Source organism: Falco naumanni, chromosome Z (assembly GCF_017639655.2).
Source record: "Falco naumanni isolate bFalNau1 chromosome Z, bFalNau1.pat, whole genome shotgun sequence".
Lineage (NCBI taxonomy): Eukaryota > Metazoa > Chordata > Aves > Falconiformes > Falconidae > Falco > Falco naumanni.
In genome coordinates, this window is record NC_054080.1 from 21,056,327 (window position 1) to 21,069,764 (window position 13,438).

General features: G+C 35.9%; 1 protein-coding gene across 2 annotated transcripts in view; it reads left to right on the forward strand.

Moving 5' to 3' along the window:
• SRFBP1 (serum response factor binding protein 1) overlaps window positions 1-13,438 on the forward strand; it is an 83,167-nt gene that overhangs the window by 21,162 nt on the left and 48,567 nt on the right. For both annotated transcript variants that reach the window (XM_040580203.1, XM_040580202.1), the window contains exons 2-3: window positions 6,804-6,892; window positions 7,941-8,013. In XM_040580203.1, the coding sequence (XP_040436137.1) occupies window positions 6,804-6,892; window positions 7,941-8,013 (162 nt within the window). The remainder of the gene's footprint in view (window positions 1-6,803; window positions 6,893-7,940; window positions 8,014-13,438) is intronic.

The following is a 13,438-nucleotide window of genomic DNA, read 5'->3' on the forward strand; positions in this document are numbered from 1 at the left end:
ATATGAAGCTGTAATAAGTCTGACTGGCTATTTTCAGATATTTTGACATGTATAAAATATATGCTGTAATGTAGTGATTCTTTTTCTAAAAAAGAAAAAAAAAGTAAACTTGGCAATTCCCAGCTTTTCCTAAGTATCTAAAAATCGTTAGATCTTTCAAGCTGACATTCCAGATAATAGAAAAATATTTGTAATGAAGTTCCAGAAACATTTTTTCACTTAGATTATTCACTCAAAAGATTATGTACTATTGTTAGTTCTGGCTAATATGTGATCCAGCTGCAGGTGTTTTGAATTTTGAAGCTCTGTTGCCAAATAGCACCAAAAATTAACATTTAGAATACATTGTTGCCATGGTAATTTCTTGGTTTGAAGACTGCCAAGTAACTATAAAATGAAACCAATGCTTTTGATGTGCTCTAAAACGAGGAAAGGCAAGAAGATCAGTGAGAACTGAAACATTACTCAGTTCCATGTTTTTCTTGTAGGTGTTGGAGAGACTTTGAATACTCAAATACCTTTAATCTTTTTTCTTAAGCTAGATCTCTTGCTTTGACTTTTGTTGTTGCCTAAATTATGCATCATACACAACTGGTTTTGGTGTGTTTTTAATGACTTTTTCCCTTTCTACTTTTGCAGTGCTGGTTAAACCTGAGGGGGTTCAGAAGCAAATGTCTTAATGCAGTAAAATCAAGAAGCTGTTACGTACCTTTGGGCACATGCAAATATTTTTTTCCTTTTGCTTTGAGCCATTTTAATCTTAATGGATCAGACCATTATTTCAACCTGCTAGGGTTCTCTTGGCATGAAAGGGCTCCATTAGAACTGACCTATAGCTGTACCTACAATTTCGTTTATCACTATCTTCATTTACTGGACCCAGTTTGTGCAGATATGTGGTAATTACTGACAGTGATGTGGTCAGGTATATTTGAAGTAGTTTCTTTCCTGAGACAGAATTTAGGAGGTAGATTCTTGATATTTTCTCATTGTCATCCCACTCTGAAGTGTGACCTCCATGTCAGGTAAAGGCTGTTAGCCTTGAGAGCACAGGAAGAAAGTGAAGGAGAAAGCAAACTCAGAACTACACTCTTTTTTCAGGGATCAAGTAATAGAAAAGATGTAAAAGACCTTATGTTGCGAAGTGGATTTGGACATGTCTATGTAAAATTACAGAACGTTGTTAGGAATGATACCTTCAAACTGTAAAGGAATTTTTTTTGTGATTGTGTCTGGACCTTGAAGACAGTCTTCATATAGGAGAGACTTCGCCATGCTGGGGGAGAGGAGGGAGGCCTCTGTTTAATGGGTGTGTGTTTGTACAACACTATGGATATTTCACAATACTGTATATTCTTACAGTGAGGTTTTCCCACTGGATGAGGTTCGGTGCAGTGTCCTTCCTTGAGGAGAACAGTATAATTTGTATTTTCTGGTTGCTTGTACAAGAACTAGGACTAGACTGTGTGCTGGTATAAAGCAGAAGTGGATGAAGAAACTCCGGTCTGCCTAGTGGTGGTTGTTAAGGATTTAATAATTTAAGTGCATTATTGGGTCAGGACCAAAATGTTGAGCACCTCATGGGCTGAAGCCCAAAGAGAACAGTTGTATGTGCTTCAGGCTACTCAGAGGAAGACGACATGGCCATCAGTTTATTGGCTTTCTTGCATTTTGGATAGCTGGGCCTAACTGCGTAAGTAAACTTAAAGTTAAGAAGAATTTAAGATATTCTGGGTCTTTCAGGTATTTTAATGTACATTACTAGCTTTTGTACATGGTAACATGAAAAAAAACACTTTCCATATTGTAAACCTACAGTATTTCAATGTTTTTGAGTAAAGTAGATTAAAGAAGTCATGGGCAGAAAGATGTTATTTTTTCTCTTAACCCTTTGAATGAATATTTTTTGAAGAATGGTTTCATTTTAAGTTTTTTTTTTCCAGGGGTGGGTTTAGTTTGGTGGGGTATTTTTTGGTCAAGTATAGTTGATACTACAGAGTAGACACGTACCTTTCTTGATAGATTACAAATCTTTAGTCACACTTTCCTTTATTTTTTTCTAATTGGCTGAACACTAGCTTAGTTTGGAGGCATGTTGCCTGTACAGACCTCAAAACAAGTTTCAGAAGCGGCCAAGTATAACATTTTATTCTAATGTAGTGTTCCTTTGAGAACTTTGCTGCTGTTGTCTTAAAAATGTGAAGGCAAATACCTTTGACTAGTCATGTGAATTTGCATGTAGTATTGTGTGTGTGCTGTTACTTTGTCCACATTGCTTAGTGTGTTTTTGTTGCCATCACTGACATGAGGACTGTTCCATAGTGATTTAGGGTTTTGGAGCCTGAACCAGATTTTTTTTTTTTTTTTTTTTTTGCTTTCATCTAAACAAACTTTAGATGTCTCTTAAAGTTTATTGAAAATTTTAATATAAGGGTTTTTTGCAACAGCTTAATTGTGTAGGAGGCTCTTAAAATAACTTTCTGTTCTCTTACATGTGGTTTTTGTCTTGTCTTACATACAATAACCATATCCCATTAATTTAAAAGGGATAATGTATGTGATCAGAAGGCCTTTCCAGTAAGTCAAACACTGATGCAGGCACTGATTTAGCCCTTCCAAGATTTTAGTTAGTTGAAATTAAGTTTACTTTAATTGTGACTGAAATTTCAGTATTTGAACCAAACTATTTTCTTGCAAAAAAACCTAGAAGGAAAATTAGATATCAAAGGTACCATTAAACAACCCAGTGTCAGTTTCTCTCACTTGGGGGCTTGGACGTGCTGAGAATTGGGGAAGACTTGATTGGATTACCACACAAGAGGACAAATTTCTGGGAATGGTTATCCACCCCTCAGAGGCAGGAGCGACCTGTAATAAGAAGGCAGTGCTTCGTTTCTCCTGTCCTCTGCCATAAATTCTGGGTTAAATACAGTGCTTGCGATGCCTTTAAACACACACTTGTTAGATGCATTGTTTGCTGGAAATGATCCCCTTGGTTTGACATGTACCCTCTTGTTCCTTTGTACCATGCCAAGCATACTCATGCATCCACAGCAGGGCTCTTTTTATTGCCAGATACTGCTGCTGCTAGCAGTGAGTACCCGGAGCTCGTTTCACTTCAGTGCATTAGTGCAGGTTGCGCTGAAGTCAGCAATTCCTGGTATAATCCCCCTCAGTAAGGTGCACTGCTTGGTCAAAGGTAGAGAGCGAGGGAGGGTTCCTAGTCTGGCCAGTCCTTTGCTGATGGCAGGCTGTGCTCATTGCCCTTTCGTGAAGCAGCAGCTACTGTCTGCCTGTGGCTTCAAACAGCTTCTGTGCGATTGGCTGGTGCACATTGTGTGTTGTGGCAGTGCTTGCTGTAGGTTGCAAGCTGTTGGGATGGTGGAAGCCTCTCTTTGTGGAATACCTGCAACCATGGAATTTTTAACATTTCACCTTTGTTTAGGATCTGTAGTAATATAAATACTTACACTGTGGAAGGCAGAATGCAGAATGGATGTGATTTTTATTCCTAACAATAGCTTTTGAAGCATGCTCACGTGCTTCCAGGCTAGTATGTATTACTGTCAAGGCTTGTTTTTAAAAGTGAGTTCATGTCCCTTATGATTTCTTTTAGATTTAGTAATTTATATATCATCAATATATATTCTTATTTTTATATTACCTTTGGTATTTCTGTTGTATTATCTATTATTCTATATTTCCTATTCTTACTGTGTAAAAATTGTAATTAATAAATAAGTAATCATCAATAAACACAGATGTTTGTTAGTATAATAACATAGTTAATAAATCGTAATGGCTTAATCACCTTGTAGATAATGTTTTCCTGCAGAATAAAGAAAAGTCTTCAACAAAGTAAAGCATCTTTTCTTTGTTGCAAGGTATCCTTGAAGTGGTTATTTCCACTTACAGTTGCAGGCTTCCTGAATTTCCAGGAATCCTACAATGCATTCCTACTGATAGAAGAAATTGGTTGGTTCAAGATTTGCCTGTGTTTATAATTATTCCTTTTACTGTGACCTCTGAGTAGATGAAAAATCCTTACTGCCCAACCTTAAAGCATTGGTAGGTCTGAACCTGAAATACTGTGATGTGTCTTAAGTTTCAGTGTAAAGACGACTTTTCTTGTTGTCTTAACCTGTTTATAAAAAAAAAATCTTATTATGAGTAAGTATTTGTTGTTATTTTTTAAAATCTACTGGTTCTGGTGGGGGAGGTTTTGACAGTATTCTTTTTTCACCAGGAGGGAACTGGCTCTCTCATTTTGTAACATGAGAGGCAGATAGTTCAATGAGTCCTAGGAGCCACCCTAGGTCTAAGACCCATTGTTTCTGTAAATCTAAAGCAAAACTTGTTTGATTTCAGTCCCAAAGAGCTGACTGTTTTCTTACGAACTTTATGAGTACTTCCAAGAACACAGTTGATGCATAGTGTCCCATGTGAAAGAAGTGGCCATGGATTACATAAATTGATATTCCTAGTCTGCCAAAGAGCAAATACCTTCCTTCATTCCTTCTGTCATGTATCTATCTAGCCTTGGTTGGCTGGCAGTGCAGGAGGCAAGGGTTTGGCTCTTCTAGACCCCAGAAACATGCTGTGTCTGCATTAATATTTCTATTAAAAAATACGTTACAAATACATTAAAATACAAATATTTTTTGAGAGAATGTTAAATATACTTCATGTTTGAATAGACAGTAACTAATATGTAAAGTATGAGTTATTTAAATTCAGATGTGTTTGTAGCTTGTGGATGTTTTTAACAGTTATTTAAAAACAAAACAAAACCAAACAACCTCGCTCCCCAAACTTTCTGAGAAGGCATACCCAGTTTGCATCTGAAGTGCCAGACTCTTTGAACATACATGGTATCTAAGATGTATTCAACCAGAAGATGTTTCCTTTTATTTCTTCCATTTAGAAGAAGGTGTGATATAGGGAGCTGTGTTAATTCCATTCAGTATCTTATAAAAAGAAATCTTCACGTGCTCGGCTGGCAAATGGTAATGTTAAGGATTTCTTCCCTAGTCCTTGGCACGTGGACACTTGAGCAGTGCTGCTGTCTAGCAGAGACTTGACACAGGTGCTTTTTGGCACATGGTTTCTGCTGTTAATTAAATTAGAAAATTTTGTAGGTAGACCTGTGTGCACAGTTATTTTTTCTAGGATAACCAAGGTAGGTACTGACCTTGGCTGTACCTATTTTAGAACAGGAGACCAATTCTAGGTTAGTCATTCTTGACCCAAGACCTTCTTTGCCTTTTCCTTTCTTTCTGTGCCAGCAGTGCTGCACCAGTACAATTCCCTTCCCCTGCTTTTCAGGAGGGCACTGCTCCATACGCTCCTCCTCCGCCCTGGCAGCGGTGGGGCGGGCAGTCAGCATGTGCCCCTCTAGAAATTGTTTTCCTCTGACTGATTCAGCCTTCAGTAGAACCGCTGCTGTGAACAGCTCAAGGCCTAACCGCTTGCTTGTGTTGGGTAACCTAGCTACAAACATAATCAGGTGTGCAAAATATGTCGGGTGGTTGGTTGGTGGGTTTTTTAATAATAAATTATATAGTCTCACCTTTATGGTCTCTGCACAGGGGATATATACTAGCCAGGCTTTTCACCATAGGTGTGAAATATTCCTCTGTGAGCTCTGAGGATTTTTTTCCCAGTCTTTTTTTGGTCAAGCTTGATGCAGATTTATAATCCTAATATTCCTGGTGGAACTGACTTGATGGTGCAGTCACCATCAAGCAAACATTTTGGTGTTATCTCTGAGAAACCAGAAAATAAAAGAGAAATCTCAGGTAAAGAACTTCTTTGAGAAAGAGATACCAACTTATTTTGAAGGTTATCCCTTTGGGTACATTTTAAGAGAAATTCAGCTTTTTGTCAGGAAGACTGATTTTTTTTGTTGTTTATTTTAATATTTTGTATTTTCTAAGATTAACTGTTAAATAAAAAAGCTTAATAGTGATAGTAAGAATCATCTGGATAAATAAGGAGGGTTTTGAGTTGTAAAAATGCAAGGTTATAAGTCACCGTTTACTCCCTGTATCTCCAAAATGTGCATTGAGAAGACGGTGCCTAGGCTTAAGGTTTCCTGTGATGAAATTAAATAGCAAAAGATTCCAAAGATTTGTCTGTTTATACCATCTGTCTAAGAATAATTAGAACTCTGTTTCTTTTATTTTGGGGCAAGAAATAAAACATTTGAAGTACATTTTGGGAATAGAGTACTAGGTTGGATACAAAGTTGAGAGACAGTAATGAGCTGGAAATCACTTTTTTATTTTCAACAAAAAACAGTTCAAACATGAAAAAAATTTCATATCTCAAATTCTATTCTAAAATGTTTAGTTTAGAAGTCTTTCCTTAATCTTTCAAAATGTTTCATAATGAGAATGTTTTTGCATATTACGTACTAATGGAAAAGTACTGGTGCTGTTTCACCTGGACAAAAATAAAACAAGTGAAGGCAGAAGGTGAGTCTTTTCAAACCTCTAGCTCAGTCTAGCTGTAAGAATAATATTAAACTATGGCCAGTTAGGAATGTCTTCTGTTTCGACCTTGGACACATATTTAGACTGCTGGTTATTCTTCCTCTGATGTTTATTGAAGCAATTGGATTTTAAATGAAATCTGAATTCATTTGACCTGGGATTTTGTTAGTAGGTGAATGCACTCTGTTTTAAAAAATAGTTCAACAAAAGGAACTGATTTCTATAATAAGGCAAATGTAATTAATGTATTGTTTTCCTTGATTGGTTTCCATATACAAGCTTTATTAATGCCTTCCATCTTTCTGACAGGTTGTGAAGATGAGAAAAGATGTGAAGAAGGCCAGAGTCCTGACTATTCGCAGACTAACCAGACACATTGGGAAATTGAAGTTGAAAAAGTCAGTTTTAAATATCAATGTTACTTTTGTGTTTTTAAATGATTCGATATCTTAATTGTTTTCCCAAAAATGGAGAAGTGAGAGAAGCATGTATTACATTTTAAACTTAAGGCACTATGATGCATAAATTCTGTTTGTCTTAATTTTACATCACTTTAGATAGAATAAAAATAGTATCTAAAAAACAATTTCATAAAGCAGAATTGGGATAACATTTTTTTTGAGGGATTTAGTGTATTGGAACTTAATCCAAATCACTTGTAGGACCTTCTACAGCACTTTTAACAATGTCAGATTTGATCTGCTAGGTTATTCTGCTGTTGAAAGTAAGTTATGCAACATTTTCTCACTGCAGTTGTCTTTAAGGTTCTATAGCAAAAAATACTGTTCAGTTTGCATAGATACAGAGGTCATACTTGTTTTTTTAATAATCAATAAACTTAAATAGAATTTAAATTTATTTTAATTAAATAAAACAGTTTAAAATTTATAATTAATTTTAATTAATGACTTGGGGGTTATAATTTTAAATAATTTATTTTTTTAATAATGAGTAAACAGATAAACAACATTTTGTAGATTAAAAGATAACTGGCCCAGAGTAATTTTCAATGTGGCTTATTGGAGACAACAGAAGATACACCTGTGACTTTGTTCAAAGTGTAAATTGCCCATACTGGTCTCCCATGAGTTTAGCATATTGTGCAAAATAGGAAGCAAGGCCAATGATCTTTTAAGTATTATAGATCTTAAAATGTAATTCCAGTTGAGAGATCAGTGTCTCCTGTACATTGTTGATAGGAATTGTAGTTACTGTTTTCTAATGAAATAACATTTGTCTGTCTTACTGTTCTAGTAAATCCCCTGTTTTTTTCCTCTGTTCAGAACAACAGAAGCATTCAACTGTTTGCTAAAACGTTCATTTAACAAGGGAATCTGTTTATGCTCACTCTTGTGATATTTTTATTTTGCTACTTAGTTTTAGCGCACAGGGAAATAAAGTGAACAAACCCCAGATTTTTTTAATGAAGACAGACTTCATTTGCAGGGGTTCAGAAGACTTGAAATTGAAGAACCAAAAACGAGTTGAGAGATTAATTGAAGAAATCCATGCCATGAAGGTAATACCATGTTTAGATATTTAAATATTAGAGGCAATTAATTTTAGTTAGGAAAAAGCTTTGTCTGTTTTCTAGGACTGTACTACTGGAACTTAACTGAAATATTTCTAGAGTCAGCTTGGTCATTAATGTAACATAGCTGGAAAATTATGAATATTTGCATATTTCCATGTTTGTTTGCCACATCAATCAGAGGTGTTATTTGATTCTCAAGATTGCCAGGCTAAACATGAATTTGTTTAGAAATGCATGGTGCTTGAAGTTTTTACTGTAACAGTTAAAGTGCAGAAATTAAAGTTCTCTTGCAGCTCAGGAGTATGGAGGGCATTTTGTGTGCCTGACAACACTGTATCCTTATTATCAGTTATCTTAGCTTTAAGTATGATGCTACTTGTATTTTACTTTCAACTTCAAAGTTCTGTAGTAGTTTGAAATTTTAGCTGCAAGGAACTGGTAACACTTGAGTCAGACCTTTTTTCTCTTCAGCCTACCTGTGTTCCTATGCAGCACAGGAGTCCTGTATAGGCCAAGATAACTTTTCACGTGAAATGGGTGGGGGTTTTGTTTTTTCTTCATGGTTATAGTCATTAAATCACCCTTACTGTTCTGTTTGGTTTGGGTGGGTTTTTAGGTTTTATTTTTCTTTTTCTTCCCTGATCCTTTGGGGTTTTTAACATTTTTTTGTAGTTTTTCTCCCCTGATCCTTGCGCAGATCTTAGTCTTCAAGAAAGCTGGTAACTGGAAAGCCTTCTTTGACTCATTTATATATGCTTTGTGCCAGATTCACCAGGTGGAATCGTAGGGGTGCTCAGAAATCAATAAAGAGGAAAAGAAAATGGGTGGCACTATATTAAAGGGTAAAGCACTGGTCAAAGAACATGACAGTCTTATTGAGGCATTCGTCTTTTCTGGCTTGCTATCAGTCTTAAACTTGGTCTTGTGACTTTTTTTTTTATGACATTTATGTGTCTATTGGAGCATGATGAGACTTCTGGAAACGTTTCTCAATTTGTATGAGTAAATATCAAGTAATAAGGTGTGGTGTAGGACTGGAGCTCACAAGCCCATGTTTTACAGGGCTTCCATGAGCACTCCTGAGAGGGTTTTACTGCAAGATCCATTCTGCACGTATCTTCCAGAAGTGTTTGCTTTGTCCACATTGTGCTTTTCCTTCCAGGATTGGCTAGTGTAGACATCTTAAAGGCTATGTGCACTCAGGACTATATTGGCCAAGTACATTCAGGCCGTTTCTTCAGTTGCTGTTAATGAGTGCAGGACTTGTAAGTGTTAACTTTAAGGGTGATTGTCAAGGGAGGACAGATTTGTGATCTGGAGACCTGAAAGCAAACAAATTTTGCTTTGAAATAGTTTTATTAAAGGGAGGAGTCTTCAAAGTGAGCAGCTGAGAAAGAAGAAAGGCTCTCCCATTTCTCAGGCCGGTAGCTAGTAAATGTGCTCGGTTATCTGAAATTGTGCAGTAAGTGGTCTTTATTGTTAAAAAAAATGCACTCTTGTATTAATTATATTTCTATAGCAAAAGGATTGGCTTTTAGTGGGTTTTTTCCTTTGAAAATGAACAAATAAGACACTTACTATCTCTACAATATATTTGTTTCATAGACAAAAGAAAAATTCCTGTTTCTTATGAAACAATCTAAAAGGCAGTAGTTGTTTACATATTTTCACCACTTGATTTCTAGAGTAAGACAGCTTTTTAGAGTTGGAATAGAAAAATTTTTCATTCATTATGGAAGAGTAACAAGACGGTTTTCACAGAAATTGTTGATATTATTTAAGATACGGGGAAATTTTATGTTGGTATAAGATCACTCCTGTCAGCCTTTTGTCTTAAGTTACTGATCATAGGATTCATAAAGAACTCTTAGCATAACCTGAATGGATATTTGAGAATTTTTAGGAAATAATGGACAGATTAGAAATTGTGAATGAAGCAAACTGATAAGCAGTCTACGAAGTTCCAACTTAGAGCAGGCTTGTATTATCCAGTCTATTCTAGCAGTTTCCGTGTGTGGATCTCAAACACTTGTCAGAGGAGATGCAGATCCTTTCAAAAGTGGTTGACTGTGTGCAGAATATAGGAGTTGATAATTTTCCATGTAACATGCAGAAATAGTACATAAATTTCTATCTTAATTGTTTTATCTAAAAAAAAGCCTTCTTGCTTACTGAATGTTTAGTCTGGAGGAGTATAGCAAGCTGCAAAGAGAAGTTCAATTGAAAAGACAAAAACCAGTAAAAATAATTATGCTAGCCATTACTCTGGTTTGGAGGAAAAAGCAGATGTTACAGCAGAGTTTGACAGCATGTGTATTTTCAGATCAAAAAATATCTTGAGATTGCTACTTAAAACTTATAGAACTTCTTTATTGGTTGGACAAAAGTATGAGGGGTTGCTATAGACTGAAGAAAATACATCTTTGAAAGAAAAGGCAAATACTACCATTTTTCCTTCATTTTTCCCAGTTGTCAAAGATGGCACACCTTTTTCTAAATAGACATTTTTCTTTTAGTCAGGAACAAACTCAGACTACCTTTCTCCTGCCGCATATCCAGAAAAAACCCCCACCAACCTTCTGGGGACTGCTGGCAGGAATAGTCTTTTGTGAAGGACTTCATATATCCTGATGACCTCAAAAGCCACAAGAGGAGGATTCCCTTTCACAGAGAATTTGTTTCAAGCTCAGGGAAGAGAGACTGAAATTCTGGGACCTTCACACTGTTGTCTGTTTTACTGAAGGTTTTAATGTGATGGCTTAAGTTTCTTTTACTCAGGAAAATAATCTGAGGGGTTGAAATCTTAATAAATGAGAATTCCTTGTCGCCTTAAGAATTACATTTCTGCATTCAGCTGCCTGTAAACCCACAAACTTTTTGTAGTAGTTCATTTACTGGGGGAATCTGTTTCTTGGTCAGCACAGTGCTTTAATATGGCTGCTGCCACTTCATGGAAACTGTTACCTTTCATCCAGACCGTAACAAAACAAAAAAAAAAAAAAAAAAATTAACTGGTGGTTCATCTGTTTTTAGATTCTGGCTGCCTTCAGCTCAGCAGGACTTGTAAGAGCTGCTGTCCTTCTGAATGAGGCAAATGTGAACTTTGAATTATAAAATCTTACCTTCTCTTTCTAGTGTGGATCGTTACTTATTACGAGTCTGATGTTATAAGGAGGACATAATGCATACAATTATTTGATAACTCTTGCTTTATCACTAACTTTTGGAGATGCTTTTTTCCTGTCTTCAAGTAGACTCTAATTGGACACAGCTGACATAATTTCACTGGAAATATATTTCCTTAGGAGTAGGATGTAATTAGATGCTCACTTTTCAGTAAATACTGTGTCTGTTTACTTTTTTTTTTATATCCTATACATAGTCACACATGCATAGTTCCACATATATTGAAAACTTTGGAACTGGTGCTGGGCTTCTGTTATTTGAATTTGCAAATAGCATATATTGTTGTATTATTGTTGGAATTATGTTTAATTTTTGATTCTATATGTTTTCAATGTTATAACTGGAGATTAAAAATAACTTAATTGGCAAGTACAATTAATAATTTCTCAAGCACAACAACCAGAAGTAAACGTTGTGGGAAGTGAGAACAGTTAAAAATTGCAGCTACGTGGATGCAGGAACTGGATTAATTGTTTGCAGGAGTTCTCAGTGCTATTGGAATAGTACACTGTTTTCTGAGGCCTTCAGATTTTGTTTTGCCAAAACTGTTTAAAGTATTTATTTAACGATTCATGAAATACGAGAATAAGGAACAATATGATCCTTTCTAGTCCTTCTAATACGATACTATTTTTTTTAAATATAAAATTGTGTATACTTACAGGAATTTTTTTATTTGTTCATCAGGGTTGATACTTTCAAAATGGATGAATTATCCATTGTTGAGTACTTTTAACCGTATTTAGGAAGCTATGATACTATAAAAATTTCTTTACACAAAAGTAACTGTCTAGTGATGTCTTTAGCAATGTGTAGCTTACCTTGAATTGTTTCAATTTCTTGACTGAAATTAGGTTTGAATACAACTTTATATGTAGGTTTTGCTGTGTATTTAGGAGTAGTGTTTGCCTTTACCTTACAATGAAAACCTTGGTATGATGGCAGGTGTTGCTACAGCAATATCGTGTTTAGAGGATGCCTGTTAATGAAGTACAGAAGAAAGGCTGTTTGCAGTGCTTGAAGGGAAATATGTCTTCCAGTTGTTGTGAATGGGCAAAAACATGGGCAGTTGTTTACAACCATTGTTAAATGGCTTGGGAAGACACTTCCTTGGTCCTGAAAATAATCACTGGAGAATTGGATAAAGCAGTACAACGTTCTTGTTTACATACACATAAAACACAGTAATTATCACAGAATAAAGAGTTTAGTATGAGAGATACAGGGGGGAAACAGTGTTTCATTCTAAATTATTTTCTCTTAACTTTATATTTTAGCAAGATATGAACAGGAGTAAAGTATGAACTCCAGTATTATTGTCAAGCTTTTGAAAGCCAAATTTTTACATAAAGGTAGAGCTTCAGTCTGAAGGATGTTTTCACAGTCTTTGGCCTTGGAACAAAAATTGTCTTATTTCATGAAAGTAATAGTGATATGGATGAGAAAGGGCTTTTGCTTAGGACTGGGTAACTGATAATTTTAGAGTAGGTCAGCCTAAGGAGCTTGATAGATCTTTCTTCTGTCATCTTTTCGCATGGAATTTTTGTCTCTGGAAATGCCCAGCTTTTTCAGAAAGCCTTATCATTTTCTTCTAACAGTAGTGGTGTCTTTTTTGGTTAATGCTTTAATCCTGTAGCCTTGGTTTCAGGTAACATTTCACTGTAGAATTGCTTTGAGTAAGAGTGAGGACTAATTCACATGGAGTTTTGCTTTTTCTTTCTCCTAGTGTATGTTTCCCACAACAGTCTTCCATATTTTCATTCATAGTAGATGGCAGACTTTCCTATTACTATTACAGAAACTTTAAAGCTTTTTTTGAAAGATTAATGGAAAGCTTTTAAAATCTAGTGTAGTCATCTTAGGAACGGTCCTTGATGCTTCTCGTTAAAAGGCAGAGGCAGGGGTGGTCCAACTTGCACAGTGGTGTGGGTCAGATGCCACTTACAGACCATTTCATGGAAGCTAGAAGGAGTAGAACTCAGTCATTTAGCCCTCCTTCAAAGGAGCAGTGCACATCCTTGCCTTGGCAAGTGTCTTGACTTGTTATCCATACATGATGCATTTCTCTCCAGTAATGCAGGAAACTTGGTGCTTTGGGTGGTGGATAGATCCATGTGTGCATTGCTTGGATGTACATGTGCAAGAAGTCAGGCACTTTAATGAGACACTGAATTTTGCTGCTTATGTTCTCGATAGCACATTGTACTTTGTCAATGACTTTATG